The 27,007-nt window shown below is 41.7% G+C and overlaps 1 protein-coding gene across 1 annotated transcript in view; it reads left to right on the plus strand.

Annotated features, from left to right (window-relative positions):
- Window positions 1–3,424, plus strand: part of gtdc1 (glycosyltransferase-like domain containing 1) — a 42,190-nt gene extending 38,766 nt beyond the window's left edge. The window contains exons 10-12 of the mRNA XM_029426551.1: window positions 1,669–1,739; window positions 1,815–1,906; window positions 2,327–3,424. Coding sequence (XP_029282411.1) covers window positions 1,669–1,739; window positions 1,815–1,906; window positions 2,327–2,404 — 241 coding nt within the window. The 3' untranslated portion in view covers window positions 2,405–3,424. The remainder of the gene's footprint in view (window positions 1–1,668; window positions 1,740–1,814; window positions 1,907–2,326) is intronic.
- The last annotated feature ends 23,583 nt before the right edge of the window (window positions 3,425–27,007 follow it).

The raw sequence follows: 27,007 nt of genomic DNA on the forward strand, positions 1-27,007 counted from the left end.
CACATCAAGGTGTTGCTGCCAGAGACCTGCAGGTGAGCGCAGCCTGTGAAGCACACTTCAGTCACACTTCAGTCACCTGAACGCTGCAGCGAGCTGCAGGCGGAACGACGGCAGCCAATGAGATGCTCCGCTCTCTGAACCGCAGCCAATCAAACGGCTCCGTGAGCCTGCAGCGCTGAGCCTCTGATCTGCACCTGATTCATGTCGGAGCCTCACATACTTATTATTTATTTATATCTCAGTCTTCACACCAAGAACAAATACTTTACATTAGAACACTAACATAAAATACTTTAATAACAACAAATGGCTTTAATTAAAAAAGAAAAACAGAAAAAAGAAATGAAGTTTGGATTGATGCGACCGCATGTTTTATATTATTATTGTTGTAATGAGAGGAGACGGCCCACTGAGTGATAATGAAGTCATGAGCTAATTATAGAGTGGAGGAAGTGTCGGCCCTGGGGGGGTGGGGGGCGGGGGTCCCTTGTGGTTTTGGATCAAAGACCCCCCCCCAGCCCTGCTGATGTTCATTCAGTCTGAAGGTTTGAAGAAATGTGAATAGGGTCAAAACATTAACTTATGTTTATCATTATGAAACTTCATTACTGACATTAACACAATTAATTATCTCATTACAATTAGTTTAAATATGCAAATGAGGCATTATCTTAGTAAATATTTACTAATAGTTCATTTAACTCATGAACTGTCTGCTCCGTGTCTGTTTATCGGGAGTTTGTACGAAGTTTATAGCACTTAAACATGGCCGCCGCTCGGACCACTTTCTATTTCTACGGCCTCAGCGCAACGTAATAAAAGCAGCGGCTGAAGTCGACAAAATAAAAGCCTCAGCTTAACAAAATAAAAGCTTCAATTAAACAAAATAAAAGCCTTCTTCTGTCTGAGATCTGTGTTGGATCCTCTGTCAGAGTGGAAACAGCAGAATAAGTGTTGTGGGTCGAGCCGAGGTGTCAGCCTCGTTATCGCTGATCAGTTTAATCTGATTAATGGTGGTCGCCCGTGTGACGGCGCCCTGCAGTGCTGATGAAGTCATGGAGTCCGTACATCACAGCTGACCTCAATAATCCCACAGAAACTCTTTGTTTCTGATGAAAAGCTGTGAAGTCAGATCTGCTCTTTAAATATGAGCGTTTGATGGTGAGACTGAGAAATCTTCAATTATTCATCAACAATCTACAAAATATTTAAATTCAGGGCATCTCGGGTCGGCAGGTCTGACCCACTTTCTGAGTTTAGTACTTTTCAAGACTTCTTATCATTTCTACTTTCATTTTTATTCTTAACATTGATTTACACTGTGTGTTATTCCTGATGTTGAGAATAAAGTGAAATCTTTCATTTTAGGTTTATTCCTCTTTTTTCAGATATTAGTGTATTTTATTGTTTTATTGTGTTTGCTATACAAATAAACGTTATTATTATGACCACTAATAATATTATTGATAATATTATAATATTAATAAAGATATTATTAATATGCTCTCTGAGCAGCTCAGGGTCTGGTGTTGAACTCACAACCTTCTGGTGTTGTGTTTGGAAGCCGGACCACTAGATCATCACCCCCCTTCATGTCAGACGTTGGAGACCTATGTTTATAATTTTCCTCCTGACACACTAAATTAAAAACGTTTCTGATATTTCCAGGTTGGAGGCGGTTCACTGCGGCTGTTATCCTCTGTGTCCGAAGGCTTTAGTGTACCCTGAAATATTCCCAGGTAATAAAACGTGTGTTTTTAAAGTGAACCCTGGATCAGTGTGACAAGTGTTAATACTTCTTCTCTGAAATGCAGCAGAGTACCTGTACTCCACACCTGAGCAGCTCTGTAAGCGGCTGCAGGGACTCTGCAGGAGGCCCGACGTCGCCCGCCGGCATGTCGTCAAGGTAACCGACCAAAACCGGAAACTTTAAAACCAGAACGGTCCAATTGTGAGTGGCAGATATCCTGAGTATTAGTCCTAAAACTCTGGATACTACGTTTCCCATAATGCACCAGGATGGTATCCTTCATTAAAGCCTCCTGCCTGGTAAAAGGTTTGCTAGCTGTTAGCTTAGAGTTAGCTTCTAGCTTCAGTTAGCTTAGAGTTAGCTTCTAGCTTCAGTTAGCTAAGTGTTAGCGGGGTCCTGTTTGCACTCCAGTTAGCACTAGAGGCTAACTCTGAAGCTAACTTGACTTTGAAGCTAACTCTTTTTTAACATCTTGTGTATTTTGTATTCCCCAACATGTTGAACTGTCCCTTTAAGTTAAAAAACATAGAAGTGTTAAAGTTTGTGAGATCTTCTTTTTCTTCTTCTCTTCTTCAGGTCGACACTTCCTCCTACTCCTGGTCGTCTCTGAAGGAGCGTTTTCAGACTCTGCTGTCCCTGAACGCACCGCTCTGACTCCTGCAGCTCTGTGTCCCTGAACGCACCGCTCTGATCCAGCAGCTCTGTGTCCCTGAACGCACCGCTCTGACTCAGCAACTGTGTCCCTGAACGCACCGCTCTGACTCCTGCAGCTCTGTGTTCCTGAACGCACCGCTCTGATCCAGCAGCTCTGTGTCCCTGAACGCACCGTTCTGATCCAGCAGCTCTGTGTCCCTGAACGCACCGCTCTGATCCAGCAGCTCTGTGTCCCTGAACGCACCGCTCTGATCCAGCAGCTCTGGATGTTTGGCAGGTTGTCGTCATGCCTGAGTCCACGCCACGTCCCGCAGAACGCCCGCTCGTCTCCGGCACCTCTGAGTCCAAATGAAAGGCGGTGTGGCGGGCTGGAGACGGCGAGTCTGGACCTGCAGACGTCCCCGTCCTCTCGACTTTCTTTTATGTGTGTGGTTTGGGTGGAGGGGGGGGTAACGTGCAAAAGCTTTCATGTTTCCACAGGCGGTGCCACCTCATGTATCCGGCTGGATCCATTTTTACCCTTTGTGCTGTGTTTGCTGTTGTTCACCACAGAGACGCAGTGGCAGCCAGGAGTTCAGGTCTGAATCCACATCATCTAACAGACACTAACTATCACCAGCTCAATAAAAATATGTTTCTATGATTCAAATCTAACTTTTGTCTCCTAATAAACTGTCAATTAAATTAAAAAACGACTTCATATGGAAGCACAGTCCTGACAAGACGAGAAAAATACAGAAAATAATCCTGACGCTGAGAAAACACCGTGACCTTTACATTTAAATTCATTAGAAAAATATGTGAAAAATTTGAAAACTGTCCAAAGAAATTATAAAAATCTCCCAAAAACCTGAAGAGAAACGAACATCTGCGTTAATATCAATATAACTAACCCTAATATCTGACCTCAGAAGAAACGCTTTAATCACTCACTGATCCACGGAGCACGCTCAGACGCTCCAACCAGAACCTCCTCTGACACGCACGCACACACACACAGACACACACGCACACACACGCACACACAGACACACACACACACACACACACACACAGACACACACACACAGACACTCACACGCACACACAGACACACACACACAGACACACACACACACAGAGACACACACACACAGACACACACTCACACACACAGACGCACACACAGACACTCACACACACACACAGACACACACACACAGACACACAGACACACTCACACACACACAGACACACACACACACACACACAGACACACACACACACACACACACAGACACTCACACGCACACACAGACACACACACACAGACACACGCACACAGTAAAGTTGTGTATTAACAGGCCAATATAACCTGTAACTCCTCTGTGTTTTATGAACTCTGCAGTAAAACTTTATTAGTCTCGTGTTGTTCTGGAGGTTTATGATGTCATCAGGTCGTGAACCTGCGTGCACCGCTTTTCTATGTCCTCCGGGTCGACTGACACGTCTCCTCGAGACGTTCTGAGGTTCGATTTCTCTGGTTCGGGGTCAGCGAGAGGAGCAGGGCCGTGTGTATGAACCGCGGTGCGTTAAGAGGTCTGCGTGTGACTTTAAGACTTGTTTGTATCTGGAGCTGTTACCCGATAATGGCAGACCTCCACCAAGGCCCACGGTGCGTTCATGTGCTCCTCGGATGTTCCAATTGCCGAGTTATGAAGTCTTTCTTCCTCTTTGGTGTGCTCATGAGCTTTAAGTCGTAATGTAGAAACAAAATGGATGCTCCAGAGAAGACGTGTGTTTGTGCTCAGAGCGCTTAAACAACACGTTGATGTTTCAAAGTTCAGATTATTTCGTTCCCCGTTGGAATGCATCACAAATCTCTTAAAGCTAACGAACGTGAAACGCTTTGCGTTTCTGGATCTGCTCCTACATGTAAAGTGTTCTTCCTCGGCCCCCCAGCAGCTGGATCCTGCTGCCTGCAGCTATTCTGTATTTACTTCTAGTGGAACAGAAAACCTCAGAGTTTATTCACACGTTACAATCAATCATACAAATTACGATTAAAATGAATGTGCAGGGAGAGAGTTATATATTATTACTATATATATATATATATATATATATATATATTAATAATATAAAGCAGAGATAAGTGTTTTAAGCTCTGCATGTATTTTGGCTGCTTGTTGTTGCCGTAGCTTTTTGTCAGTTGACCCAGTTACATGTTTGTCATCAGTCTGCTGCTGCAGGTGAACAGGTCACGTGACTGTCGGACTGACGAAGGGAAGATTAGAATATATTTGTATAATATATTATAAATGTGAATTAAGTCCAATAAAAGGCACTGATCAGGTGCAACTAAAATCAGCCGATCTAGACTGAAATATTATATTTAAAATGTTCGTTATATTGATTTACTGATACGGAAAGATCATCCAGAACTATTTTAATAATTGTTAAATAGATGTACTAATGTTATATTAATTTAAATAAAAACATTTCATCCAAAGTGATTTTTAATTCTTAAATAATTTAATTTGAATAATTTTTAGATGCCGGAACTCTTCACAAGAAAAAACAAACAAATCTTATTAAAAGAAGTTAAAGATATATATTTATGTTTTTAAATGTTGAGAAACTGATATCTTAATTACTTTATCTGAATATTTCCACTGAGTATCTCTAATAAAAGCAAGCAAAACTTTATTTAAAACATTTCATTCCTACAGTATACAGTATGTTCATAGTGTAAAGATAACACATTAAGTAAGCTCAATTAAAAATAAAACCATAAAAAAGTAAGAAATTAAACTAAAATACTAATTAGGACCAACAGTTGACCAATAAAAACTAAAAATAAGACATGTGAGTTAAAACCAATAAAAGTAAGAATAAAATATTAAAGAAGGTGAAATGTCAGTTTCTAAATAATGAAAGTTATTCCAGAAGTCTCAGTAAATGTATAAAATAAAAGAAGCATTTTGGTTTGAGGCTTTCCTGCAAACTGTCGGATTATCAACAAACAACAGCGACATTAATTTCACGCTTCAGGAGCAACGCTGCTTTCTTCTGATTGGACCTCAAACACCTCCAGCATCGAACACACGCACACGCACACACACACACGCACACACACACACACACACACACAGAGGTGGAAATGTGTTTTTGCAAATTATTGTTATTAATGTTTCCTCCTGTAGTTCAATCAGATCGCCTCATTAAACTACAGCAGCCTTGTTAGCATCTTCGTTAGCATCTTTATAGTCATTTAACATTCAAATATAAGTCTAAAGTTCACAACATATGAGCTATTATTATTATTATTATTATTATTGTTAGCTCAAGTTATATTAACTTAGTTTAGTCCTGCTAATGTAATGCTGTCCTGTTTGCTAATGTAATGTTAGCTTAGTTTAGCCATGCTAATGTTGTCATCTAAAGTTATATTAGCTTAGTTTAGTCCTGCTAATGTAATGTTAGCTTAGTTTAGCCATGCTAATGTTGTCATCTAAAGTTATATTAGCTTAGCTTAGTCCTGCTAATGTAATGCTGTCCTGTTTGCTAATGTAATGTTAGCTTAGTTTAGCCATGCTAATGTTGTCATCTAAAGTTATATTAGCTTAGTTTAGTCCTGCTAATGTAATGTTAGCTTAGTTTAGCCATGCTAATGTTGTCATCTAAAGTTATATTAGCTTAGCTTAGTCCTGCTAATGTAATGCTGTCCTGTTTGCTAATGTAATGTTAGCTTAGTTTAGCCATGCTAATGTTGTCATCTAAAGTTATATTAGCTTAGTTTAGTCCTGCTAATGTAATGTTAGCTTAGTTTAGCCATGCTAATGTTGTCATCTAAAGTTATATTAGCTTAGCTTAGTCCTGCTAATGTAATGCTGTCCTGTTTGCTAATGTAATGTTAGCTTAGTTTAGCCATGCTAATGTTGTCATCTAAAGTTATATTAGCTTAGTTTAGTCCTGCTAATGTTGGCTTTGGTATCAGGTTACCTGTAGTTTGGCTAATATTAAATGAACTTTTATCAACTGAATTATTTCAAACTAGCAGCCTGGGACAGGGAATGGTAATAAAGTGATCTCCAGCCCCCCCACAGCGAGCTGCTTTGTCACACCTGCCCCCAGCCTTTGATAAATTACTCCATACACTTTAAACGTGTTTAAATAAATGTGTGTTTGATGTGGAAATTTAATTTTCCAGTTTTGTAGCAGCATAAATAAAAGGAAACCTTAACCATCAGCATCAAAGCGGCTGCAGGACTGTCAGCTGCTATCTCGGGATTTACTTAAAAATTCAGCACTTGGAAGATCCATTTTTAAATGAAGGCCAGCCTCAGTTTTCCATTCAGCTTCAGAGGAAGACGCCCCTCCCCGGAGACATTAGAGCATTAAAGGTGCCGTAATTAGCCGAGCGAGCTGCCAGCTCCACATTAGCTTTTTACCGCTGCCATATGTTAGCTGCTGCTCACCCACCGGTGTGTTCATGGAGGGACGGAGAGGAACGGGCTGTCCTCGTGTGACTCAGTCATATGCTATCAATATGCTGCCATGTTTTTAATGGGCTCTCTGGTTAGAACGTGGCACGCCTCGACTCTGCGACGACTTTTTCATTTGATTTTCCTCTCTAAGTGAGGCAGCAGGCAGACGTCCATCACCAAGTCTCTCCTCCTCCAACAACACAGCTCTCCAGAAACTCAGCGGTCTGCAGTTATTATATGAAATAGCTGCTCTGAGGTTTGGCTGCACGGCACTAAAACAGTCCAGAAACACTGAAGAGTTCTGCAGGAACATACATCATACGCTCAGATATATATGATATATATATATGTATATGTATATATACGTATATATACGTATATATACATATATGTATATATATGTATAAGTATATATACGTATATATATATATATATATACGATATGTAGTATATATATATATATATATGTATATGTATAGATATGTATAGTTATAATAGTATATGTATATATATAGTTATAATAGATATATATAATGAGTATATGTATAGGTATTATAGTATATTATAATATAGTATTGTATATATAGGTATATGTATATATATGTATAGTATATATATTATATGGTATATATAGTGTATATAGATATATGGTATATTATATATATATATATATATGTATATGGATAGTGATATTATATATATATATATATATATGTATAGATATATATATATGTATATGTATATATATGTATATGTATATATATATATATATATATATGTGTATATATATATATATATATATATATCTCTCTTCTCATCTCTCTCCTTTCTCTCTCTTTCTATTTCTCGTCTCTTCTCTCTTTCTCTCTCTCTTCTCTCTCTCTCTCTCTTTCTATCTCTCTTCTCTTCTCTCTTCTCTCTCTATATATATATATAAAGTACAGGATGTCCTGCTATAAAGATATGTGTGTTATGTGTTTCATAAAGCAACATGTTAGTGTGTCATTTTAAACCAATTACGTTGTTTACCATGCCAACACAATCAGTAGAAGTAGGTTTCCACATACAAGGACTTTGCTTTGGGGTTTTGGTGCATAACAAACCTAGTAGGAGAAAATTAAATTAAACTAAAAGCAAGTACCCGCAAAAACATAACTATCGAATAGAAGAAACATACTAGAAAAATATAATAAATAAATAATAAAAAACGTATAACTGAGGATTAAGTTAAAAGGATGATATCAACGTGTTGCAGTCTAGGGAAGTGATAGCATTTAGCATTAGTGTTCGTACTCCATACTTACTCCACCAGTCTGTAAAAGATTCAGTTTCGTCTGTATGTTCCTCTGTATTACAATACATATATAGTACAGTATGTTGTAACACATTAGAAATGCATCTCTGCTTCCGTAAATATAATTATATATGTAAAAAAAACTAAAGTTCCTGCAACATATTAAAACATCTAGTTTACAATATGTGTGACAAAACACCTTAATATAGTGCATTATGTAATAAATATGTCATCTATCAGGTTCTTTTATTGAGACAAAGTCTCCAAGTGAAATATAAATAATAAAAATAAATTGCTGTGCTGAAAGCTCTCCCCCCCCCCCCCCTTTCTTCTTTGGTGAGATTTAGTGAAACACTCGAACCGCAAAAGCCTGTTTAAGTCTGTCACTTTCCCATCGTTCCCAGTCATGCTGCCAAACCCTGAGACATCTGATTTAGGGAATAATAAAATACAGAAAAATGGTTTCCCCATAATTACAGAGTCCCTTATCTCAGCACGAGAGACGGAGAGAAGAAAAGACTCAGCGTCGGCCTTTCAACGGATAAAAAAAGAATCTGAAAGTGTTTCTGGATAATTTGAACCTGATGTTGTTTCACGGAGACTGAACGCTGACTGAGCAGTTTTCTGACTCAACATCATCATGTTCCTCATAATAAGTATGTTATATCCTAATTCATTAAGATGTTGTTATATTTATCCTGGTGTTTATTTTTTAATTGTGTACTTATTTAGTCAAACTTGTAGTTCCTGAAAAAAAGAAATGTTTCTGTACTTAAGTGTTCAGTCATTCAGTTTATATAAATACTGATCATTTCAGTTCCCCAGCTGATCAGCTGCAGGACTGATGTTCCCCTGTCTGTCAGCTCTTCATACTTTACTGTACAACTCTGTTTACTTCTCTGTGCTTAGTCCGATAGTCCGTACAATACTGTCTGTATGTTGCTCTGAGTCTTATGTAACCCATTGACGCCGTAGGTGACTCTGTGACCAGGTACATGACTCTGACTAAGTACGTGAGTCTGTGACTGAGTACGTGACTCTGTGACTAAGTACGTGACTCTGTGACTAAGTATGTGACTCTGACTAAGTACGTGACTCTGTAACTAAGTATGTGACTCTGTGACTGAGTATGTGACTCTGTGACTAAGTACGTGACTCTGACTAAGTACGTGACTCTGTTACTAAGTACGTGACTCTGTGACTAAGTACGTGACTCTGTGACTGAGTATGTGACTCTGTGACTGAGTATGTGACTCTGACTAAGTATGTGACTTTGACTAAGTATGTGACTCTGTGACTGAGTACGTGACTCTGTGACTAAGTACGTGACTCTGTGACTATGTACGTGACTCTGTGACTATGTACGTGACTCTGTGACTAAGTACGTGACTCTTTGACTAAGTACGTGACTCTGTGACTAAGTATGTGACTCTGACTAAGTACGTGACTCTGTGACTAAGTACGTGACTCTGACTAAGTACGTGACTCTGTTACTAAGTACGTGACTCTGTGACTAAGTACGTGACTCTGTGACTGAGTATGTGACTCTGTGACTGAGTATGTGACTCTGACTAAGTATGTGACTTTGACTAAGTATGTGACTCTGTGACTGAGTACGTGACTCTGTGACTAAGTACGTGACTCTGTGACTATGTACGTGACTCTGTGACTATGTACGTGACTCTGTGACTAAGTACGTGACTCTTTGACTAAGTACGTGACTCTGTGACTAAGTATGTGACTCTGACTAAGTACGTGACTCTGTGACTAAGTACGTGACTCTGTGACTAAGTACGTGACTCTGTGACTAAGTACGTGACTCTTTGACTAAGTACGTGACTCTGTGACTAAGTACGTGACTCTGACTAAGTACGTGACTCTGTGACTAAGTATGTGATTCTGACTAAGTACGTGACTCTGTGACTAAGTACGTGACTCTGACTAAGTACGTGACTCTGTGACTAAGTACCTGACTCTGACTAAGTACGTGACTCTGTGACTAAGTACGTGACTCTGACTAAGTACGTGACTCTGTGACTAAGTACCTGACTCTGACTAAGTACGTGACTCTGACTAAGTACGTGACTCTGACTAAGTACGTGACTCTGTTACTAAGTACGTGACTCTGTGACTAAGTACGTTTCTGTGACTAAGTATGTGACTCTGTGACTAAGTACGTGACTCTGACTAAGTACGTGACTCTGTGACTAAGTACGTGACTCTGTGACTAAGTACGTGACTCTGTGACTATGTACGTGACTCTGTGACTATGTACGTGACTCTGTGACTAAGTACGTGACTCTTTGACTAAGTACGTGACTCTGTGACTAAGTATGTGACTCTGACTAAGTACGTGACTCTGTGACTAAGTACGTGACTCTGTGACTAAGTACGTGACTCTGTGACTAAGTACGTGACTCTTTGACTAAGTACGTGACTCTGTGACTAAGTACGTGACTCTGACTAAGTACGTGACTCTGTGACTAAGTATGTGATTCTGACTAAGTACGTGACTCTGTGACTAAGTACGTGACTCTGACTAAGTACGTGACTCTGTGACTAAGTACCTGACTCTGACTAAGTACGTGACTCTGTGACTAAGTACGTGACTCTGACTAAGTACGTGACTCTGTGACTAAGTACCTGACTCTGACTAAGTACGTGACTCTGACTAAGTACGTGACTCTGACTAAGTACGTGACTCTGTTACTAAGTACGTGACTCTGTGACTAAGTACGTTTCTGTGACTAAGTATGTGACTCTGTGACTAAGTACGTGACTCTGTGACTAAGTACGCGACTCTGTGACTAAGTACGTGACTCTGTTACTAAGTACGTGACTCTGTGACTAAGTACGTTTCTGTAACTAAGTACGTGACTCTGTTACTAAGTACGTGACTCTGTGACTAAGTGCGTGACTCTGTGACTAAGTATGTGACTCTGTGACTAACTCGTGACTCTGACTAAGTACGTGACTCTGTGACTATGTACGTGACTCTGTGACTAAGTACATGACTCTGTGACTATGTACGTGACTCTGTGACTAAGTACGTGACTCTGTGGCTAAGTACGTGACTCTGACTAAGTACGTGACTCTGTTACTAAGTACGTGACTCTGTGACTAAGTACCTGACTCTGACTAAGTACGTGACTCTGTGACTGAGTACGTGACTCTGACTAAGTACGTGACTCTGTGACTAAGTATGTGACTCTGTGACTGAGTACGTGACTCTGACTAAGTACGTGACTCTGTGACTGAGTACGTGACTCTGACTAAGTACGTGACTCTGTGACTAAGTATGTGACTCTGTGACTAAGTACCTGACTCTGACTAAGTACGTGACTCTGTGACTGAGTACGTGACTCTGACTAAGTACGTGACTCCGTGACTAAGTACGTGACTCTGTGACTGAGTACGTGACTCTGACTAAGTACGTGACTCTGTGACTAAGTATGTGACTCTGTTACTAAGTGCGTGACTCTGACTAAGTACGTGACTCTGTGACTATGTACGTGACTCTGTGACTAAGTATGTGACTCTGACTAAGTACGTGACTCTGTGACTAAGTATGTGACTCTGACTAAGTACGTGACTCTGTGACTAAGTACCTGACTGACTAAGTACGTGACTCTGTGACTCTGTTACTAAGTGCGTGACTCTGACTAAGTACGTGACTCTGTGACTATGTACGTGACTCTGTGACTAAGTATGTGACTCTGACTAAGTACGTGACTCTGTGACTAAGTACGTGACTCCGTGACTAAGTATGAGACTCTGTTACTAAGTGCGTGACTCTGACTAAGTACGTGACTCCGTGACTAAGTACGTGACTCTGTGAATCCTAATGTGTCTCATGTGTAGAACATTAAAGACTGTCTGATATACTTACATGATGTTATGCTGACTCCAGGTCAGTTTCCCTGTTTTAATCTGCTTCTGTACAGAGTCAGATCATCTTTCACTTCTGGCACGGCTGCTTTGTTATTTTGTGACTCCAGCTTTAGGTATTCTGAGATCCAGGTTCCTCCACCAGAGGCTGAACAGAGTCTGGCGGCGAGGGGAAACCAGAGAGAGTCTGGCAGAAGGATCTGGAGTCCTGGAGGACGGCTGCGGTGAACCGCCGCTCCTGAAGGTGGAACCGAACCTGCCAAATATCTCCGTTTAGAACAATGTGGGTGAGATCCCTCCCTTCCTCGACGGGCGTCTCAGAAAGGTGTGGCGTTAGAAGCTGGATCAGTGCGTGAGGCTTGGCTGGTGGACAGGCTGCAGGGGGGGGGTGGGGTTCTTCTTCTTCTTTTCCTTCTCCTTCTTCTTCTTGTCCTTCTTCTCCTTCTCCTTCTTCTTTTTCTTTTTCTCCTTCTCCTTCACCTTCTTCTCCTTCTTCTCCTTCTTCTTCTCCTTCTCCTTCTCCTTCTTCTTCTCCTTCTTCACCTTCTCCTTCTCCTTCTTCACCTTCTTCTTCTCAGTTAAACATCTTCTATATAGTGTATATATATATACACTATATATATATAGTGTATATATAGTATACAACATACATACAATATATATAATATGTATGAAATATACAATAAACAGTATATACACACTGCAATATATTAAATATATATTAAATATATACAGTATACAATAAATAATTAAGTTAGGCTATTTAATACATACAGTATATACAACTTATTTAGTATAAACAATACAAACCTGTTTATTATACAGTATTAATAACATATATTATATATATTTGTTTTAAATCTAAATGTTTTTCTTTGATGAATCCGTTTCAGACACATTATTGTGTTTCAGATCACAACCTGATTTATAAGTTAAATCCTGAGTCTTAATGATAAATAATATAAAGCGTCTCAAATGTGTCACATTTGTGAATATATAATATATATATATATATATTTCTTTTATTTATATATATATAAAATATATATCTGTGTGTTCCTGCAGAAAATGATCCGTTTAATGTTGTAATGTGTCTCGAGGGTTTCTGTTAATAAGGTCAGGATCGGCTCGAATCCGTCACCTTCGAGGACTCGGCTCATGAGCGGTTAACAGCGTGTGATGGCCGACATCTTGGCCTGCCATATGTCATCATTACACCGAGGACGCGGCGGCGGCTTGCCGTGCATATTCCTGCAGCTCATTACAGCGAGCCGGCGTGCTGACGGTCATCCGCCCTGACACGTTATTATGCATCATTATCATCTCTGAGCTCAGAAGTCACATTTAAATGTTCAGAGAAGATGTTTGAACTCGTCTGACGGTAACGACACGTTTACAGACATGTACAGTGTTTAACACGACCTGCACGCATCTTCTGGAACAAAACACTTTTCAACCATGAAGTACCATGTGCAGAGAACGTAGTGGCGTAAACTCTCCAATCAGGACGGTTCAGGATCCTTAAGTCTTCTCCTGAAGTGTGACACTAAAGGGTGTCGCACAGAGTCCGTTAACGTCCTGAGGATATGGAGCATCTGTTCTGTTACTGATGGGGAAGATCCCGGAGCAGAGAGCTGCAGAGCAGCCACCATTAAAGGGAAGCCGTGTGTTCGCAGTGTTATGAACTTGATGTCTGTGAGAAGATCCAGAAGCACACCTGCTCTTACTGCTTACTGTGTCAGAGAGAGGAAGATCAAAGACAAAGAAATACTTTATGTTCCGGTTCTAGAGTTTTAAGGATTCTTTAGGTATGAAACCAAGATTCTGAGACTGAAGTGGACATTTCTAAGGAAACCTGAAGTGTGACTGTCGGTCCAGTCTTCAGGTGTTTAGTGTCGGGCCCCGGGTCTGGACTGCAGGATGTGAACTGATGAACATTGATTTCTCTCCATAGCCTGACGTGTGCGGCTGAAGATGCCAATGCTAATTAATTAGCATCTCATTTTCCTGAGCGGCGGGCATGACAGGAAATGTGAGCTGGACCATGATGGTGCCCCCCCCCCCCCTCGCCTGGAAGGCTCCCACTAATTGGGTCAGGATCATTGGCTCCTTCAGGATCGGGGGACACATGATGAACGCAGGACGAGGGGGAAGCGACAGCGCCCACAGCTGATCATCATCATCAGAAGTTTCTGCTTTCACATATTTGGATCAGCAAACTGGACCGTGTGTGTATATATATACACATATACACATATATATGTGTATATGTGTATATACACATATCAAATGAAACCAAATTTATTTGTATAGCCCAATATCACAAATTATACATTTGTCTCAGTGTGCTTTACAGACTGTACAGGTTACGACACCCTCTGTCCTTAGACCCTCTGTCCTTAGACCCTCTGTCCTTAGATCCTCTGTCCTTAGACCCTCTGTCCTTAGACCCTCGCATCGCACAAGGAAAAACTTCCTAAAAGAAACCCCACAATTAAAGGGGGAAAAATGGAAGAAACCTCAGGGAGAGCAATAGATGTCGTGTGTACAGGATAAACAACATAGTACAAATACAACATTTGACAGAAATTATGTTGTGTTGAAAAAAGAGAAAGTTTGGATGAATCCAGGAAAATGTCAAAAAGGCTTCCCGGTGTCCAGCAGGACCAGGGCAGCAGGCGCTGTCACGATTCCTGATCCTGACGTAAACTTTATCAGTGGCAACCTGCCACATGAGAGACAGACACTCTGGGATGATGCCCCGGATGATGAGTTAGTAACATACATTTACATAAATGCATACAGATAGAGAGGGAGGGGAGGAGAGAGGAAGAGAAGGAGAGCAGGGAGGTGTCCCCCGGCAGTCTAAGCCTATAGCAGCATAACTAGGGGCTGATCCAGGGCAAACCTGAGCCAGCCCTAACTATAAGCTTTATCAAAAAGGAAAGTCTTTAGCCTACTCTTAAATGTGGAGAGTGTGTCTGCCTCCTGAACACAAACTGGAAGCTGGTTCCACTGGAGAGGAGCTTGATAGCTGAAGGCTCTGGCTCCCATTGTACTCTTAGAGACTCTAGGAACCACAAGTAACCCTGCAGTCTGGGAGCGTAATGCTCTAGTTGGTTTATAAGGTACTATGAGATCTTTAAGATATGCTGGAGCCTGACCATTAATTGTTTTGTAAGTCAGGAGAAGGATTTTGAATTCTATTCTGTATTTTACCGGGAGCCAGTGCAGAGCAGCTAATACAGGAGTAATATGATCCCGTTTCCTTGTTCTTGTCAATACACGTGCCGCTGCATTTTGGATCAACTGAAGAATCTTAAGCGACTTTTTGGGACAACCTGATAACAATGAGTTGCAGTAATCCAGCCTTGAAGTAACAAATGCATGGACTAGTTTTTCTGCATCATTTTGAGACAGGATGTCTTATGTTTGCAATGTTACGTAGATGAAAGAATGCAGTCCTTGAGATTTGTTTTATGTGGGAGTTAAACGACAGATCTTGATCAAAGATGACGCCAAGATTCCTTACAGTGGTGCTAGAGGCCAAGTTAATGCCATCCAGAGCTTCTGTCATTAGAAAATGCGTTTCAGAGGCGTTTAGGGCCAAGTATAATAACTTCAGTTTTGTCTGTGTTTAACATCAAAAAGTTGCTAGACATCCAAGTTTTTATGTCCTTATGGCATGCTTGAAGTTTAGCCAATTGATTGGTTTCATCTGGTTTAATTGATAGATATAATTGGGTATCATCCACATAACAATGAAAGTTTATAGAGTGGTTCCTTATAATATTGCCCAAAGGAAGCATATATAAGGTGAATAGAATCGGTCCAAGTACAGAGCCCTGCGGAACTCCAAGACTGACTTTGGCTGTCATGGAGGATTTATCGTTAACAAGTACAAATTGAGATCGCTCAGATAAATAGGACTTGAACCAGCTTAGTGCGGTTCCTTTTATGCCAACACAATGTTCCAGTCTCTGTAGTAGAATGTCCTGATCAACAGTGTCGAAAGCAGCACTGAGGTCTAACAAGACAAGAACAGTCCTTTGTCTGATGCCAATAGAAGGTCATTGGTAACTTTCACCAGTGCCGTCTCTGTGCTATGATGAATTCTAAATCCAGATTGAAAAACCTCAAATAAACTATTATTATGTAAAAATCACACAACTGTTTTGCAACTGCTTTCTCAAGGATTTTAGCGAGAAAGGGAAAGTTGGATATCGGCCTATAGTTGGCTAAAACCTCTGGATCAAGACTAGGCTTTTTAAGAAGTGGTTTCATTACAGCTACTCTAAAGGATTTTGGTACATAGCCAGATAATAGAGACAGGTTGATCATATTTAATAACGAGGTGTTAATTTAGGGTAAAACTTCTTTAAACAGTTTAGTTGGAATCGGGTCTAAAAGACAGGTTGATGCTTAGACGATGAGATTGTTGAAGTTAGTTGGTTAAGGTTGATTGAAGTAAAACAGTCTAGATATATTTCAGGAGTTACAGATGTTTTTAAAATTCCAACAGTTGAAGTTAAGTCATTACCAATTGAGGTCAGGAGGAGATTAATTTTGTCTCTAATAATTATAATTTTATCAAGAGGTATATACACATATAAATGTGTATATACACATATAAATGTGTATATGTGTGTATATACACATATACACATATACACGTATATATGTGTATACACGTATATATACACATATACACACATATATGTCTGTACACATATATTAACTTCTGTCTGCGGCCAGGGGAGCCATTTTGTTTCCAGATGCCCAGCAAAAGACCGGGCTCACCAGTAATGGGGAACATACTGGTGAGCCAAACCCAAAGACTCTTCCCCAACCAAAGACCCCTGTGTCACGTTTGACTGCTGTTGACTGACGGGTCCCACGCCCTCGGTACGTTCATTGACTCCGGGGCTGATGTTAGCCTCATGGACGAGGACCTCGCCTTGCAGCTGGGGATTGACCAGGTTCCTCTGCCGGTCCCCGTTCCGGCCAGTGCCCTGGATGGCCACCTCCTGGGGACCGTCACTCACAAGACCATCCAGTTTCACCTTCTACAGTCTCCTCATCTTCCGTTGATTCTGGGCTACCCCTGGCTCCGCCGCCACAACTCCAACATTGACTGGGTGACGGGGGCCATTCTGGGGTGGAGCCCTGCCTGCCACAAGGTGTGCCTGAAGCAAGCCGCCGCTCTGCAGCAGTCCGTCCAGTCCTGCTCCGGATTTATCGGGGGTGCCGGTTGAATACCATGACTTCCAGGAGGTATTCCGCATGGCCCGGGCCACGTCTCTGCCCCCACACCGTACATACGACGATTAGGTGCGATTGAGCTTCACCCCGGCATGTCCCCTCCTCGTAGTCGCCTGTATTCCCTGTCGGCACCCGAGAGGGTGGCCATGGAAAGTTACATTAATGACTCTCTGGCTGCCGGGATTATCCGTCCCTCGTCCTCAACGGCAGGGGCGGGATTCTTCTTTGTGGAAAAGAAGGACAAGACTCTGAGGCCGTGTATAGATTACAGGGGCCTCAATGACATCACGGTAAAGAACCGATATCCTCTTCCCCTCATCTCCTCCGCTTTTGAGTTATTGCAGGGGGCTACCATCTTTACGAAGTTGGACCTTCGCAATGCCTACCACTTAGTTCGGATCCGGGAGGGAGACGAGTGGAAGACGGCTTTTAGCACCGCCTCTGGACATTATGAATACCTGGTGATGCCGTTCGGCCTCACAAACGCCCCAGCGGTATTCCAGGCATTGGTAAATGATGTTGTTAGAGACATGTTGAACAAGCAGGTGTTTGTATACCTAGACGACATCTTGATCTACTCCCGTACACAGGGGGAACATGTGCATCATGTCCAGGCCGTCCTTCAACGCCTGCATGAGAACTCGCTGTTTGTAAAGACCGAGAAATATGAGTTCCATACCACCTCTGTCTCATTTCTGGGATACATCGTGGGACAGGGAGCATGCAGATGGACCCTGCCAAAGTCTCCGCGGTCACCTCCTGGCCAACGGCCAGAAGCTACACCCCTGTGCCTTCTTCTCTAAAAGATTTTCGCCGGCACAGAGAAATTACGACATCGGGAACCGGGAGTTATTGACCGTTAAGCTGGCGCTGGAGGAATGGCGTCACTGGCTCAAGGAGACCAAGCTGCCTTTTCTGGTTCTGACTGACCACAAGAATTTGGCGTACATCCAATCAGCCAAGAGACTGAACTCCCGGCAGGCCAGGTGGTCCCTATTCTTCACCAGGTTCAACTTTTCTCTGTCCTACCGGCCTGGTTCCCACAATATTAAACCAGACGCCCTATCTCGTCTGTTTGGGAGGGGAGGACTCCGTCACCGAGCCGGATCCCATCCTTCCAGTACCCTGCTTGATTGACTCACTCACTTGGGAGGTGGAGGAGAGGGTCAAAGGCGCCTTGAAAGGTCAGCCCAGTCCTAGTTCCTGCCCGGCGGACCGCCTGTTTGTTCCCCTGGATCTTAGATCTGACGTCATTCAATGGGCCCACAGTTCCCGGCTCACCTGTCACCCTGGGATCCAACAGACTAAGGAGGTCCTTCTACGGAGATTCTGGTGGGCCACCCTGGAGGACACTCGTGGGTTCGTCAATGCGTGTCCCATTTGTAGTCAGCACAAGCCGTCTCACCAAGCTCCTGCCGGCCTTCTGCTACCTCTACCAGTGCCCCATCGTCCCTGGTCCTACATCTCTCTAGACTTTCTCTCTCTCACGTCCATATTGTGGAGGGTGATGGAATGGTATTCCATGCTGGCTGATGACACGGCCAAGGGGCAGAGTGTAGAGGGTGAACAGAGTGGGGCCGAGAACCGACCCTTGAACACCACAGGTTATTGGGTGTATCTGCGAACTTGCACCTCCCAAGGATACGTACTCTGTTCTTCCAAAGAAGTAGGACTGGAACCAACTCAGGGCGGAGTCAGAGAGTCCGATGGTGTAGTGGAGGCGCTGAAGGAGGATCTGATGGTCGAACGCTGCAGTCAGATCCAGGAGGAAGAGGAGAGATGGGGAACCAGCGTCAGCCGCCATCAGCATGGGCGGAACAGGAAACCGGACTGGACTTTGTCAAAGAGGCAGTTGGCTTTGAGATGGTCCTAAAGCTGGGCTGCAACTACTTTTTCCAATACCTTTGATAAAAATGGCAGGTTGGAAATGGGCCTGTAGTTGGTGAGGACATCCGGCTCTATGGTGGGTTTTTTAAGAAGCGGTCTGATGACGGCAGTTTTTAGAGCAGATGGGACATGACCAGTCTGGAGCGAGTGGTTGATGACTTGGGTGATCAGGGGGCTTAGAGCACAAATGTTGGATTTTACCAGGGCTGTGGGAAAATGGTCCAGTGCGCAGGTGGAAGGTTTCATCCTGCGGATGATGTCCTCAATCTCTTACACGCCCAGCTGCCTTGTGTGTTCTCATGTGATCTCATCATGTGTTCTCGTGTGTTCTCATGTTCTTGTGTGTTCTCGTGTTCTCATGTGTTCTCATGTGTTCTCATGTTCTTGTGTGTTCTCATATATTCTCAAGTGTTCTCGCGTGTTCTCATATGTTCTCATGTTCTCGTGTGTTGTGTGTTCTCGTGTTTTCTTGTGTGTTATCATGTTCTCGTGTGTTCTTGTGTGTTCTCGTGTGTTGTGCGTTCTTGTGTGTTCTCGTGTGTTATCATGTTCTCGTGTGCTCTTGTGTGTTCTCATGTTCTTGTATGTTCTCGTGCGTTCTTGTGTGTTCTCGTATGTTATCATGTTCTCGTGTGATCTCGTATGTTATCATGTTCTCGTGTGATCTCGTATGTTCTTGTGTGTTGTGTGTTCTCGTATGTTCTTCTGTGTTCTCGTATGTTCTTGTGTGTTCTCGTGTGTTATCATGTCGTGTGTTCTCGTGTGTTATCATGTTGTGTGTTCTCATGTGTTCTCGTATGTTCTTGTGTGTTCTTGTGTGTTATCATGTTCTCATGTGTTCTCATGTTCTCGTGTGTTCTTGTGTGTTCTCATAATTTCTTGTGTGTTCTCATGTGTTCTCGTCTGTTCTCGTATGTTCTTGTGTGTTCTCGTGTGTTCTTGTGTGTTCTCGTGCGTTCTCGTGTGTTCTCGTGTGTTCTTTTGTGTTCTCGTGTGTTCTTGTGTATTATCATGTTCTCGTGTGTTCTCGTATGTTCTCGTGTGTTCTCGTGTTTTCTCAAGTTCTTGTGTGTTCTCATGTGTTCTTGTGTGTTCTTATGTGTTCTCGTATGTTCTTGTGTGTTCTCGTATGTTATTGTGTGTTCTCATGTGTTGTCGTATGTTCTTGTGTGTATTCGTGTGTTCTTGTGTATTATCATGTTCTCGTGTGTTCTCGTATGTTCTCGTGTTTTCTCAAGTTCTTGTGTGTTCTCATGTGTTCTTGTGTGTTCTTATGTGTTCTCGTATGTTCTTGTGTGTTCTCGTGTGTTCTTGTGTGTTCTCGTGTGTTCTCGTGTGTTCTTGTGTGTTCTCGTATGTTCTTGTGTGTTCTCGTGTGTTATGATGTTGTGTGTTCTCGTGTGTTATCATGTTCTCGTGTGTTCTCATGTTCTCATGTGTTCTCATGTTCTCATATGTTCTTGTGTGTTCTTGTATGTTCTCGTGTGTTCTTGTGTGTTCTCGTATGTTATCATGTTCTCGTGTGTTCTCATGTGTTCTTGTGTGTTCTTGTGTGTTCTTGTGTGTTCTCGTATGTTATCATGTTCTCGTGTGATCTTGTGTGTTCTTGTGTGTTGTGTGTTCTCGTGTGTTCTTGTGTGTTATCATGTTCTCGTGTGTTATCATGTTCTCATATGTTCTTGTGTGTTATCATGTTCTCGTGTGTTATCATGTTCTCGTGTGTTCTTGTGTGTTATGTACTCGTGTGTTATCACGTTCTTGTGTGTTCTTGTGTGTTCTCGTGTGTTGTGTGTTCTTGTGTGTTATTATGTTCTCGTATGTTCTTGTGTGTTCTCGTGTGTTATTGTGTGTTCTTGTGTGTTCTCGTGTGTTATCATGTTCTCGTGTGTTCTTGTATGTTCTCATGTGTTCTTGTATGTTCTTGTATGTTCTCGTGCGTTCTTGTGTGTTCTCGTATGTTATCATGTTCTCGTGTGATCTCGAATGTTCTTGTGTGTTGTGTGTTCTCGTGTGTTCTCATGTTCTTGTGTGTTCTCGTATGTTCTTGTGTGTTCTCGTGTGTTATCATCTCGTGTGTTATCATGTCGTGTGTTCTCATGTGTTCTCGTATGTTCTTGTATGTTCTCATGTGTTCTTGTGTGTTATCATGTTCTCATGTTCTCGTGTGTTCTTGTGTGTTCTCATAATTTCTTGTGTGTTCTCATGTGTTCTCGTCTGTTCTCGTGTGTTCTCGTATGTTCTTGTGTGTTCTCGTGTGTTCTTGTGTCTTCTCGTGCGTTCTCGTGTGTTGTGTGTTCTCGTGTGTTCTTTTGTGTTCTCGTGTGTTCTTGTGTATTATCATGTTCTCGTATGTTCTTGTGTGTTCTCGTGTGTTCTCATTTGTTCTCAAGTTCTTGTGTGTTCTCATGTGTTCTCATCTGTTCTCGTATGTTCTTGTGTGTTCTCGTGTGTTCTTGTGTGTTCTTGTGCGTTCTCGTGTGTTCTCGTGTGTTCTTTTGTGTTCTCGTGTGTTCTTGTGTATTATCATGTTCTTGTGTGTTCTCGTGTGTTCTCAAGTTCTTGTGTGTTCTCATGTGTTCTCGTCTGTTCTCGTATGTTCTTGTGTGTTTTCGTGTGTTCTTGTGTGTTCTCGTGCGTTCTCGTGTGTTGTGTGTTCTCGTGTGTTCTTTTGTGTTCTCGTGTGTTCTTGTGTATTATCATGTTCTCGTGTGTTCTCGTATGTTCTTGTGTGTTCTCGTGTGTTCTCGTGTGTTCTCAAGTTCTTGTGTGTTCTCATGTGTTCTTGTGTGTTCTCGTGTGTTCTCATGTGTTCTTGTGTGTTCTTATGTGTTCTCGTATGTTCTTGTGTGTTTTCGTGTGTTCTTGTGTATTATCATGTTCTCGTGTGTTCTTGTGTGTTCTTGTGTGTTCTCGTGTGTTCTTGTGTGTTCTTGTGTGTTCTCGTATGTTCTTGTGTGTTCTCGTGTGTTATCATGTTGTGTGTTCTTGTGTGTTATCATGTTCTCGTGTGTTCTCATGTTCTCATGTGTTCTCATGTTCTCATGTGTTCTCGTGTGTTCTTGTGTGTTCTCGTGCGTTCTCGTGTGTTCTCGTGTGTTCTTTTGTGTTCTCGTGTGTTCTTGTGTATTATCATGTTCTCGTGTGTTCTCGTATGTTCTCGTGTGTTCTCGTGTTTTCTCAAGTTCTTGTGTGTTCTCATGTGTTCTTGTGTGTTCTTATGTGTTCTCGTATGTTCTTGTGTGTTCTCGTATGTTATTGTGTGTTCTCATGTGTTGTCGTATGTTCTTGTGTGTATTCGTGTGTTCTTGTGTATTATCATGTTCTCGTGTGTTCTTGTGTGTTCTCGTGTGTTCTTGTGTGTTCTTGTGTGTTCTCGTATGTTCTTGTGTGTTCTCGTGTGTTATCATGTTGTGTGTTCTCGTGTGTTATCATGTTCTCGTGTGTTCTCATGTTCTCATGTGTTCTCATGTTCTCATATGTTCTTGTGTGTTCTTGTATGTTCTCGTGTGTTCTTGTGTGTTCTCGTATGTTATCATGTTCTCGTGTGTTCTAATGTGTTCTTGTGTGTTCTTGTATGTTCTTGTGTGTTCTTGTGTGTTCTCGTATGTTATCATGTTCTCGTGTGATCTTGTGTGTTCTTGTGTGTTGTGTGTTCTCGTGTGTTCTTGTGTGTTATCATGTTCTCGTGTGTTATCATGTTCTCATATGTTCTTGTGTGTTATCATGTTCTCGTGTGTTATCATGTTCTCGTGTGTTCTTGTGTGTTATGTACTCGTGTGTTATCACGTTCTTGTGTGTTCTTGTGTGTTCTCGTGTGTTGTGTGTTCTTGTGTGTTATTATGTTCTCGTATGTTCTTGTGTGTTCTCGTGTGTTATTGTGTGTTCTTGTGTGTTCTTGTGTGTTCTCGTGTGTTATCATGTTCTCGTGTGTTCTTGTATGTTCTCATGTGTTCTTGTATGTTCTTGTATGTTCTCGTGCGTTCTTGTGTGTTCTCGTATGTTATCATGTTCTCGTGTGATCTCGAATGTTCTTGTGTGTTGTGTGTTCTCGTGTGTTCTCATGTTTTTGTGTGTTCTCGTATGTTCTTGTGTGTTCTCGTGTGTTATCATCTCGTGTGTTATCATGTCGTGTGTTCTCATGTGTTCTCGTATGTTCTTGTATGTTCTCATGTGTTCTTGTGTGTTATCATGTTCTCATGTTCTCGTGTGTTCTTGTGTGTTCTCATAATTTCTTGTGTGTTCTCATGTGTTCTCGTCTGTTCTCGTGTGTTCTCGTATGTTCTTGTGTGTTCTCGTGTGTTCTTGTGTCTTCTCGTGCGTTCTCGTGTGTTGTGTGTTCTCGTGTGTTCTTTTGTGTTCTCGTATGTTCTTGTGTGTTCTCGTGTGTTCTCGTTTGTTCTCAAGTTCTTGTGTGTTCTCATGTGTTCTCGTCTGTTCTCGTATGTTCTTGTGTGTTCTCGTGTGTTCTTGTGTGTTCTTGTGCGTTCTCGTGTGTTGTGTGTTCTCGTGTGTTCTTTTGTGTTCTCGTGTGTTCTTGTGTATTATCATGTTCTTGTGTGTTCTCGTGTGTTCTCGTGTGTTCTCAAGTTCTTGTGTGTTCTCATGTGTTCTCGTCTGTTCTCGTATGTTCTTGTGTGTTTTCGTGTGTTCTTGTGTGTTCTCGTGCGTTCTCGTGTGTTGTGTGTTCTCGTGTGTTCTTTTGTGTTCTCGTGTGTTCTTGTGTATTATCATGTTCTCGTGTGTTCTCGTATGTTCTTGTGTGTTCTCGTGTGTTCTCGTGTGTTCTCAAGTTCTTGTGTGTTCTCATGTGTTCTTGTGTGTTCTCGTGTGTTCTCATGTGTTCTTGTGTGTTCTTATGTGTTCTCGTATGTTCTTGTGTGTTTTCGTGTGTTCTTGTGTATTATCATGTTCTCGTGTGTTCTTGTGTGTTCTTGTGTGTTCTCGTGTGTTCTTGTGTGTTCTTGTGTGTTCTCGTATGTTCTTGTGTGTTCTCGTGTGTTATCATGTTGTGTGTTCTCGTGTGTTATCATGTTCTCGTGTGTTCTCATGTTCTCATGTGTTCTTGTGTGTTCTTGTATGTTCTTGTGTGTTCTTGTGTGTTCTCGTATGTTATCATGTTCTCGTGTGTTCTCATGTGTTCTTGTATGTTCTTGTGTGTTCTCGTATGTTATCATGTTCTCGTGTGATCTTGTGTGTTCTTGTGTGTTGTGTGTTCTCGTGTGTTCTCGTGTGTTATCATGTTCTCGTGTGTTATCATGTTCTCATATGTTCTTGTGTGTTATCATGTTCTCGTGTGTTATCATGTTCTCGTGTGTTCTTGTGTGTTATCATGTACTCGTGTGTTATCACGTTCTTGTGTGTTCTTGTGTGTTGTGTGTTCTTGTGTGTTATTATGTTCTCGTGTGTTCTCGTATGTTCTTGTGTGTTCTCGTGTGTTCTTGTGTGTTCTCGTGCGTTCTCGTGTGTTGTGTGTTCTCGTGTGTTCTTTTGTGTTCTCGTGTGTTCTTGTGTATTATCATGTTCTTGTGTGTTCTCGTATGTTCTTGTGTGTTCTCGTGTGTTCTCGTGTGTTCTCAAGTTCTTGTGTGTTCTCATGTGTTCTTGTGTGTTCTTATGTTTTCTCGTATGTTCTTGTGTGTTCTCGTATGTTATTGTGTGTTCTCATGTGTTGTCGTATGTTCTTGTGTGTTTTCGTGTGTTCTTGTGTATTATCATGTTCTCGTGTGTTCTTGTGTGTTCTTGTGTGTTCTTGTGTGTTCTCGTATGTTCTTGTGTGTTCTCGTGTGTTATCATGTTGTGTGTTCTCGTGTGTTATCATGTTCTCGTGTGTTCTCATGTTCTCATTTGTTCTCATGTTCTCATGTGTTCTTGTGTGTTCTTGTATGTTCTCGTGTGTTCTTGTGTGTTCTCGTATGTTATCATGTTCTCGTGTGTTCTCATGTGTTGTTGTGTGTTCTTGTATGTTCTTGTGTGTTGTGTGTTCTCGTATGTTATCATGTTCTCGTGTGATCTTGTGTGTTCTGTGTTCTCGTGTGTTCTTGTGTGTTATCATGTTCTCGTGTGTTATCATGTTCTCATATGTTCTTGTGTGTTATCATGTTCTCGTGTGTTATCATGTTCTCGTGTGTTCTTGTGCGTTATCATGTACTCGTGTGTTATCACGTTCTTGTGTGTTCTTGTGTGTTCTCGTGTGTTGTGTGTTGTTGTGTGTTATTATGTTCTCGTGTGTTCTCGTATGTTCTTGTGTGTTCTCGTGTGTTGTGTGTTGTTGTGTGTTATTATGTTCTCGTGTGTTCTCGTATGTTCTTGTGTGTTCTCGTGTGTTCTCGTGTGTTATTGTGTGTTCTTGTGTGTTCTTGTGTGTTCTTGTGTGTTCTCGTGTGTTATCATGTTCTTGTATGTTCTTGTATGTTCTCGTGCGTTCTTGTGTGTTCTCGTATGTTATGTTCTCGTGTGATCTCGAATGTTCTTGTGTGTTGTGTGTTCTCGTGTGTTCTCATGTTCTTGTGTGTTCTCGTATGTTCTTGTGTGTTCTCGTGTGTTATCATCTCGTGTGTTATCATGTCGTGTGTTCTCATGTGTTCTCGTATGTTCTTGTGTGTTCTTGTGTGTTATCATGTTCTCGTGTGTTCTTGTGTGTTCTCATAATTTCTTGTGTGTTCTCATGTGTTCTCGTGTGTTCTCGTATGTTCTTGTGTGTTCTCGTGTGTTCTTGTGTGTTCTCGTGCGTTTTCGTGTGTTGTGTGTTCTCGTGTGTTCTTTTGTGTTCTCGTGTGTTCTTGTGTATTATCATGTTTTCGTGTGTTCTCGTATGTTCTTGTGTGTTCTCGTGTGTTCTCAAGTTCTTGTGTGTTCTCATGTGTTCTTGTGTGTTCTCGTGTGTTCTTATGTGTTCTCGTATGTTCTTGTGTGTTCTCGTATGTTATTGTGTGTTCTCATGTGTTGTCGTATGTTCTTGTGTGTTGTCGTATGTTCTTGTGTGTTATCATGTACTCGTGTGTTATCACGTTCTTGTGTGTTCTTGTGTGTTCTCGTGTGTTCTTGTGTGTTCTCGTATGTTCTTGTGTGTTATCATGTTGTGTGTTCTCGTGTGTTATCATGTTCTTGTGTGTTCTCATGTGTTCTTGTGTGTTCTTGTATGTTCTCGTGTGTTCTCGTATGTTATCATGTTCTCGTGTGATCTCGTGTGTTCTTGTGTGTTGTGTGTTCTCGTGTGTTCTTGTGTGTTATGTTCTCGTGTGTTCTTGTGTGGTATCATGTACTCGTGTGTTATCACGTTCTTGTGGGTTCTCGTGGGTTCTCGTGTGTTGTGTGTTCTCGTGTTTTCTTGTGTGTTATCATGTTCTCGTGTGTTCTTGTGTGTTACCATGTTCTCATATGTTCTTGTGTGTTATCATGTTCTCGTGTGTTCTTGTGTGTTATCATGTTCTCGTGTGATATCATGTTCTTGTGTGTACTCGTGTGTTATCACGTTCTTGTGTGTTCTCGTGTGTTCTTGTGTGTTCTCGTGTGTTGCGTGTTCTCGTGTGTTCTTGTGTGTTATTGTGTGTTATCATGTTCTCATATGTTCTTGTGTGTTATCATGTTCTCGTGTGTTATCATGTTCTCGTGTGTTCTTGTGTGTTCTCGTGTGTTATCATGTTCTCGTGTGTTCTTGTGTGTTATCATGTTCTCGTCTGTTCTCGTGTGTTATCATGTTCTCATATGTTCGTGTGTTATCATGTTCTCGTGTGTTCTTGTGTGTTATCATGTTCTCGTGTGTTCTCGTGTGTTCTCATGTTCTCGTCTGTTCTCGTGTGTTAT

The sequence above is a fragment of the Cottoperca gobio genome, unplaced genomic scaffold, assembly GCF_900634415.1.
Source record: "Cottoperca gobio unplaced genomic scaffold, fCotGob3.1 fCotGob3_200arrow_ctg1, whole genome shotgun sequence".
Taxonomy (NCBI): domain Eukaryota; kingdom Metazoa; phylum Chordata; class Actinopteri; order Perciformes; family Bovichtidae; genus Cottoperca; species Cottoperca gobio.